This window comes from Ruditapes philippinarum, unplaced genomic scaffold, assembly GCF_026571515.1.
Source record: "Ruditapes philippinarum isolate M1 unplaced genomic scaffold, ASM2657151v2 ctg11618_1_1_1_1, whole genome shotgun sequence".
NCBI lineage: Eukaryota > Metazoa > Mollusca > Bivalvia > Venerida > Veneridae > Ruditapes > Ruditapes philippinarum.
In genome coordinates this window covers 31,564-40,352 of record NW_026855996.1, presented here as the reverse complement: position 1 = coordinate 40,352, position 8,789 = coordinate 31,564, and the positions used below count along the sequence as shown (strand labels likewise).

Genomic DNA, 8,789 nt, shown 5'->3' with positions numbered 1-8,789 from the left:
TTTACTTATGTTATATACAAAATTTCTTCGTTTATGCCCTTATGCTTAGGTGGCGTTGCACGTAAACAGATAACGTTCCCACGTAATACGTATTGAGAGCTCACGTATTAGCTATTGCATGGCAACTTTATACTATCACGTGCCTACGTATTGCCAAGTCGACCTTTACAAAATTTCTTCCAATCATGCACTTATGGTCAAAATTGACCACACCCTGGTTTGTCATTTAGAATTACAGCGGTAATGAGGCTTAAGCATTTTGCAGACAAGTTTCTTGAATGCGTTTCTTCCCTAACTTGAAGGTCGTATTATTCAAAACAGTTTTCATTCTGTCGCAGATTTACCCAGCCTTTGTGCTGCTTTTGTTACCAATGACAGTGATAAGACAAGACAAAAATGATAAATTTCTGAATAATATATTTCATAAGTCTTATAATTATTATCATGTTCTTGATGTGATAAAAAAACTGTTTACATAAAGTTGTTTAATTAGAAACTTTATCACCCCCCAAACGTTTTTTTGTTTGTTCGTTTTGGCAGCAACTAAAAAAAATCTTGATTTCTTATAAAAAAAGTGGTTTTTGGTTTTGTTGTTTTTTTTCAAATTTCCTTTTTTAAAATTATTTTTTATTGTATTAATTCCGTTTTTTGTGTGGGGTGTTGTTGTTATTACCGTTTCCTTTATTATGCGGATTGTTCTCTTTATTGTGGGGAGTAGGATCTCGCTTGTTCTGGTCGTTGTCATCGTCATCATTATTATCATCATTAATGTCGTTGTTGTTTGTTCAATGATTATCGTTATTGTTTTCATCATTATTCTAGTTTTCATTTCGCTTGTTCCCGTTGTTGTGTGGATTATTATTGTTGTTGTTATTGTTGTTGGTGTTTCCATTTCCGTTGTTATGTGGATTGTTATTATTGTTATTTTTATTGTTGTTGTTGTTGTTTCCATTTCCGTTATTATGCGGATTATTTTCCCCATTATTGTTGGGAGTAAGGTCTCGTTTGTTTCCGTTGTTGTGTGGATTATTGTTGTTGTTATTCGTTGTTGTTTGTGTTTCCATTTCCGTTGTTATGTGGATTGTTATTATGTTTATTATTATGTTGTTGTTTGTTTCCATTTCCGTTATTATGAGGATTATTTTCCCCATTATTTTGGGGAGTAAGGTCTCGTTTGTTTCCGTTGTTTTGTGTGGATTATTGTTGTTGTTATTGTTGTTGTTGGTGTTTCCATTTCCGTTGTTATGTGGATTGTTATTATTGTTATTATTATTGTTGTTGTTGTTTCCATTTCCGTTATTATGCGGATTATTTTCCCCATTATTTTGGGGAGTAAGGTCTCGTTTGTTTCCGTTGTTGTGTGGATTATTGTTGTTGTTATTGTTGTTGTTGGTGTTTCCATTTCCGTTGTTATGTGGATTGTTATTATTGTTATTATTATTGTTGTTTCCATTTCCGTTATTATGCGGATTATTTTCTCCATTATTGTGGGTAGTAAGGTCTCGTTTGTTTTTCCCGTTGTTGTGTGGATTATTGTTGTTGTTATTGCTGTTATTGTCGTTGTTGGTGTTTCCATTTCCGTTGTTATGTGGATTGTTATTATTGTTATTATTATTGTTGTTGTGTTTCTATTTCCGTTATTATGCAGATTATTTTCCCCATTATTGTTAGGAGTAAGGTCTCGTTTGTTTTTCCGTGTTGTGTGGATTGTTGTTGTTGTTATTGTTGTTGTTGTTGGTGTCCACCATTTCCGTTGTTATTGTGGATTGTTATTATTATTATTATTGTTGTTGTTTCCATTTCCGTTATTATGCGGATTATTTTCCCCATTATTGTGGGGAGTATGGTCTCGTTTGTTTCCGTTGTTGTGTGGATTATTGTTGTTGTTATTGTTGTTGTTGTTGTGTTTCCATTTCCGTTGTTATGTGGATTGTTATTATTGTTATTATTATTGTTGTTGTTGTTTCCATTTCCGTTATTATGCGGATTATTTTCCCCATTATTGTGGGGAGTAAGGTCTCGTTTGTTCCCGTTGTTGTGTGGATTATTGTTGTTGTTATTGTTGTTTGTTGGTGTTTCCATTTCCGTTGTTATGTGGATTGTTATTATTGTTATTATTATTGTTGTTGTTGTTTCCATTTCCGTTATTATGCGGATTATTTTCCCCATTATTGTTGGGAGTAAGGTCTCGTTTGTTCCCGTTGTTGTGTGGATTATTGTTGTTGTTATTGTTGTTGTTGTTGTTGTGTGTTTCCATTTCCGTTGTTATGTGGATTGTTATTATTGTTATTATTATTATTGTTGTTGTTTTCCATTTCCGTTATTATGCGGATTATTTTCCCCATTATTGTTGGGAGTAAGGTCTCGTTTGTTTCCGTTATTGTGTGGATTATTGTTGTTGTTGTTGTTGTTTCCATTTCCGTTGTTATGTGGATTTGTATTATTGTTATTATTATTGTTGTTATTGTTTCCATTTCCGTTATTTTGCGGATTATTTTCCCCATTATTGTTGGGAGTAAAGTCTCGTTTGTTCCCGTTGTTGTGTGGATTATTGTTGTTGTTATTTTTGTTGTTATTGTTGTTGTTTGTGTTTCCATTTCCGTTATTATGTGGATTGTTGTTATTTTTATTATTATTTTTATTATTATTGTTGTTGTGGTTTCCATTTCCGTTATTATGCGGATTATTTCCCCATTATTGTTGGGAGTAGTGTCTCGTTTGTTTCCATTGTTGTGTTGATTATTATTGTTGTTGTTATTATTGTTGTTGTTGTTGTATCCATTACCGTTGTTGTGTGGATTATTGTTGTTAGTATTTTCATTATTGTGGGGACTTAGGTCTCGTTTGTTCCAGTTGTTTGACGAATACAGTAATTGCTTCAGTGTAGAAGCGTAACGGTCGTCGAGCTGTACATCTGCAAGAGAATGATATTATATATGTTAGTTTTATATTTGTGATTTTTCAATATCCAGTCGCTCAATTTGCATTTTACACAATATAGTATTCTATAAATCACTGTTATATGACTCTTCGCATGATATGACACGGATATGATATGTTAACGACAAAAAGTATCCGAATGTATTTTAAAGAAAGAGATTTGAAAACGCCATGCAAAACCGATCTGTTAGAACATCGTCAAATGTTGCGTTTGCTTAAACTAATTATAATATGTATTACAAAAAATGGTTTATTTAACAGTTCTGTACAATACAAAACATATTTGAATTTGTACACAGGTGTAGAAATCATGTTAATACTTGTCGTAATAGAATACCGTATACATGTATAAATATTAAATAACATATCATACAAAAAGAAATTGCTTCAAGATTAATATTTCACAAGCATGGTTTTAAGCTCATAACCAAAGTTTGCTCAATTAAAATTCAAATTCTAGTTCGTGAAATGCATTTTCTTAAGGTCTTTTTCTCTTTTATTAAGACAAAACAAAATAATTTTAATAAAACATGTCAATTTAGGGTAAAAACGAATACACTGATGATACAAGCAAGATAAAAAAATAAGTTATTGTAACAGCTGAACATAATAAGCTTTGATTATCACTTCACGCCAGTGTAAATTTAGTTAAATTCAAAATCAAATCATTTGAAATAAGTTAAAACTTATAGAATACAACAGAAAATACGGGGCCTGTGTTTTGCGAACAATTGAGCCAACACAAAAACAGTTTGATATAACAATAACAAAGTACCTCAAACATAGACGAACGATACCCAATATATATTTTAAAACAAGAAGGAAGAATTGAAGGCATAAAAGGTGAATAAAAGCTTTCGCGATGGAGCTTTAAACGTAAAGACAAATAAATTTAAAAATGAATACTTTGAAATAGTGATATCTGCCACGCCTCTAACAAAGAGTTAAGCAATATTCATTCATCAACACGTCATCAACTTGAATCAATGTTCCCGAATGACCAGAATGATATTACCAGTACTAGTTAATTACTAAGAAGCAGTCACACGATAGGTTTAGAAATTTTGAAAATTAAGTTGAATGTGTTAAATGATATTCTATATCCATGAGCAGAAAAATAGTTAACGATAACTATATGAAAGAAAGTGATACAAAGCTTTCTGCTACAATAAAATGGTCGCTTACCGGTGCCGCCCGATGCCTGTAGCATTGCCAGAACTAACGCTAGCTGAATAATTATCATCTTTCACGAAGTGAATCCAAACAACTATATGTTGATGAATTTAAACTCCCGAAAAATATCCTTGTATTCCGATGATGTGTTGCCTTTAGATTTATAATCATAAACTGTTGACAAAAATATTACACTTCCCGGCAGTCTTTGACATAAACATTACATGTTTCTTACTGATTGGTTAATCAAAAATGATCATCCCAAATATTAAAATTTTAAATCGACATGTAAGTATGTAATTGGCTAATTATCTACATATGGGAGGATAGTTTATGTTGTGTTTTTTTTTCATTGATTTTCCATTTGCCAATCTGTTGTTCACAAAGCTATACCATTTACACAGTTAATTATTCATTTGTGTTTTCACTTTCAATAAACTTCAATATCATGTTATTCTAGTAGATGATTTAGTGGTGTAATTGTCGATTTTCTGATAGATTGGATACGTTTTTAAGGTAATGATTTTGTTGTTAATATCTGCTCTAATTTTTGTATTTTCCTTATTTTAAAGGTCTAGTATACCCCAAGAAATGATTTTATTTTTATTTTTAAACAAGAAAAAAAAAACATATTTGATGTGCTTAAATAGTTTCAAAATATTACTCATTAACCAATTTCTTGAAACTTGCTTTTGGCAATGAGTACAGTTATAGTGATTTGGTATTTTGTTTGGGAGTCTAAATACTATTTTGTTTACATTTGGCACTCTCACATTTGGACACCTTTATGACAAATTGCACATTTATCAAACTAAAAATGTTGATGTAACATACAATAAGAGTGCTTTAAAACCATTATATAAACACTATGAAACTCATATTTGGCTTTTCTAAAGAAATAAAACTTAATTCGATTCCGAGGAATAATATACCTTTAATGTACATGCACAGGCATTCAGTTTAAATTTGTATGCTTGATTGTCTTGAAATATGTTACCGTATAGGTCTTTATTATACTTACATCTTATTTTTTTTTATTAACAATATCTTCCATATAATATTTCATCACACAGTTAAACGGAAAATCATTATTATAAAAGCATAATGAATAACGAAATCAAAATATTATTATATTTTACTTGAATGTGTTTGATTTGTTAAACCTAATTACCTACTGTCCTTGTTAACGATAGGCATTAATTGTCACAGAAAAACACCTTCTTTTATAATGCCAACATTTGTATTGATGAAAAAGAAGTTTAAGTTAAAGAAGTTTAAGTTATCTTTCAGTCGCTAATTAGAAACAAAAAAAAACAAAAAACGATGGAATAAGTTAAAAGGAAGGACAAGGCGTCTGGGCTTTCGTAGTTGCGCGCAGTTTGTACAAAATATCTTTTTAGATTTTTATTTTATTTTTGTTGGCCTTTTGTACCCTTTGTACCCCTCTGGTGTTCGTGTTAAGAGTAGTATTTGTTTAAACATATTTATTTAATATCGATTACGAAACAAAATCTTGCAACTTATATTAATCATTTTCGAGTCCGCTTCCTGGAAACAACCTCACTGGTGTCATATGAATAAACATGGTCGTGACCCTATTAGGGCTCAAACCTAAGATCCCTGGGTTGAGAGACAGACACCTTAACCACTAGACAACCGCGCACCCCCCCCCCCCCAAAGAGCAGTATCAATCTAAACATGTTACATATTATATGATTTCAATTTCTTTTATTACAGACAGACGTTGATAAAGAATATAACTGGGATAACGTGCTAGTCAATGCTCTACAAATAGATCAACAAACATACTGAACAAAATCAAAAACACAAAGAAACGAAGAACCGTAAAGTCAAAGAAAAACAAAACCCAAACAGCAAAGTCAAATGATCTAGTCATATTCATTATGAAACCCGAATTCATTCCCCAATCATAACAATTTATTATCCATTATGAACATTATTGATTGAATTTCATAAACATTCATTTGTCCCACCTCTTCGAATTTCTCCAACTAAATTTCATATTCTATTGTCTGTAAATTTTTAAAACTTTTATCTCTTTTCCATAGAGCAAATAATAACAAATAAATTTTGATAAGAGCTTTACACGAAGTCAATAAGATTAATGTTTGTTTTTTGTTAATTTTTATGGACTGAATTTTGTATCGACTGCTATAAATTTTGGCCATACGTTGTTGGCCGGCTTTTTCTTGGTAACTAACTTACAATAAATTAATTACCAATTCCTTTGCAAGTGAGCAACTACGTACTAACTTAACCATCATGATTTCTGAATTATCAGTGAGAGATATTCTGAGAGTCAATGTCTTGGAGGATTTTCTCTCCGACTGAAGATCTTACCAACGTCTTTTAGATTGAAAATATGATTATCTTACTAAAAAGTGTTGAGCTATGAGGTGAAAAGGTGTACTTGTTTTGTTGTCCAAACCAACGAAAATACCTAATATACATTAGAGAATTTTGATATACAGGTTTACAATATCTTGTTTAAACTAGTTGAAAATCAATACATCTTGGCAGGCAAGAAACAGATGGCTTAGATCACTGTTCAATACACATAAGTTATTATCCATAACGTGCATATACTGTAAAAGCAATTAATCATTCATGCACTAAATCAGCAATTATTTTTTTTTATAATCAAAATACTCATGTTGAGGATGCGCAGTATAGTATTATATACCGACATTTCTGTCATATGATAGGAAGCTGCTGTTTTTATACACAAACAATCAAATTTGAAGGCCCATTATACCTCATAAATGGTATCAAAATATCCTTTTTTATTTTCAAATCTTATTAAAGAATATATGGATTTTTGAAACATAATATGGCTTAGTAAATAGCTTTGTCTTTCCATGTATCGCCGTTTGTTTCATTTCACGTTTTTACTCGTTCTAATATTCAACCCTATTGGGTGCCGGTCTTAAAAGTCCTCTATAATATGGAGCTGACGATGGCCATACTTTTGATATTGCGAAATCTTATTTTCAGATGGGCAGGGTCGAATTGAGTAATGATAGTCTAAGTATATTATTTAACGTGAAGAGGAAAGGTACAAATAGCCAATAATATGTTTAACTTGATGTACATGCAAAAAGTGAGCTTGTTTTGATATTATTCATACTCAAAATGATATGTATCTAACATCTGTTAAAAGTATAAATAATAAATGTGAATATACAATTTATGATGCCTGGTGTTAAGCGATAACGATCAAACTGAATCGAAAACATCATTATGAATACATCAAAACATTATCTTTTTATTTTTATTTTACAAAAACCTCTGATAACATTGTCCAGTAATTGTGTTAACAAATTTATCATAAGGATGATTTTACAAAAAGCCTGGTTGGTGACAATTATCGGACATGTTGTTTTGAAATTGTGGAATAAAAAGTATACAACGTAAGGCAATAGCTTGTTTAAAGATTAAATAAACAAGCGGTAGTAAAAAATGTCAAGGTTTATTGTCAATGCCATATCAAGTATATTTATGAAAAGGCCGTTGATGAAACGTTTTGTAATAAATATAGAAATATAAGTGTATTTCCCATTTTTCATTCTATACATAGTCCGCATATCAAATCACTAAAATATATTGTACTATATAAGAGCATATAATTTTAATGAGTTATTATTATTTGTTTTGTAAATGCCGCCCGCGCCTTTTCATTAAAATATACCAAACATTTTACTCAATTATTTTGGTAAGAATATTGACTCCAAAACTGGCTGCCATTTTTGGCAAGGGATTAAATATTGTAAAATAGGGAACTATCCATACGCACACATTATTGATCACAAGTTTTGGCATATCTAAAGAATTGAGAAATATATGGATATTTTGAAACGAAATAAGGCTTAGTTAATTGCTTTCTTTCCATGTAACGCCGTTTGTTTCATCTCACGGTTTTACTCGTTCTTATATTCAACCCTATAGGGCGCCAGTCTTAAAAGTCCTATGTTACATGGAGCTGACGATGGCTCTACCTTTGATATTGCGAAATCTAATTTCCAGATGGGCAGGGTCGAATTGAGTAATGATGGTCTTAATACACAGTATATTATTTAACGTGAAGAGGAAAGGTACAAATAGCCAATAATAAGTTTAACTTGGTGTACATGCACAACAGAGCTTGTTTTGATATTATTCATATTCAAAATGATATATATCTAACATCTGTTACAATTAGGATAAATAATAAATGTAAAATACAATTTGTGACGCCGTGTGTTTGGCGATAACGATCAAAATGAATCGGAAACATTAATATGAATATATGAAACTATGTTATTATTTTACAAAAACCTCCGATAACATTGTCCATAAATTGTGTTAATAATTCTATCACAATGATGATAAATTTACAAAAAGCCTGGCTGGTGACAATTATTGGACATGTTGTGTTGAAATTGTGGAACAAAAAGTATACATAAGGCAATTGAATAATTTGTTTTAAGATGAAATATACAGGAGGTATATAAAATTGTCAAGGTTTATTGTCAATGCCATACCAAGTGTATTTATGAGAAGTCCATTGGTGAAACGTTTTGTAATGAATATAGAAATATAAGTGCTTCTCCCTTTTTCCATTCTATACATAGTCCGCATATCAAATAACAAAATCATAATGTACTTTATAAAAGCAT

General features: G+C 30.9%; 1 protein-coding gene across 1 annotated transcript; it reads right to left on the bottom strand.

The window, feature by feature from the left end:
* Window positions 1-1,765: 1,765 nt before the first annotated feature.
* Window positions 1,766-4,339, bottom strand: LOC132745065 (FNIP repeat-containing protein DDB_G0290617-like). The gene is made up of 2 exons (XM_060733900.1): window positions 4,126-4,339; window positions 1,766-2,914 (listed from the first exon to the last, which is right to left on the bottom strand). Exons 1-2 carry the CDS (start codon window positions 4,181-4,183, stop codon window positions 2,226-2,228), a joined length of 747 nt encoding a protein of 248 aa, XP_060589883.1. The 5' UTR covers window positions 4,184-4,339; the 3' UTR covers window positions 1,766-2,225.
* Between the last annotated feature and the right edge of the window lie 4,450 nt (window positions 4,340-8,789).

Bases quoted from the DNA above. Each gene is read 5' to 3' on its own strand.
- LOC132745065 (XM_060733900.1), bottom strand. From the start codon at position 4,183: ATGATAATTATTCAGCTAGCGTTAGTTCTGGCAATGCTACAGGCATCG. The intron at 2,915-4,125 runs GTAAGCGACCAT...ATTCTCTTGCAG, and splicing joins ACAGGCATCGGGCGGCACCG to ATGTACAGCTCGACGACCGT.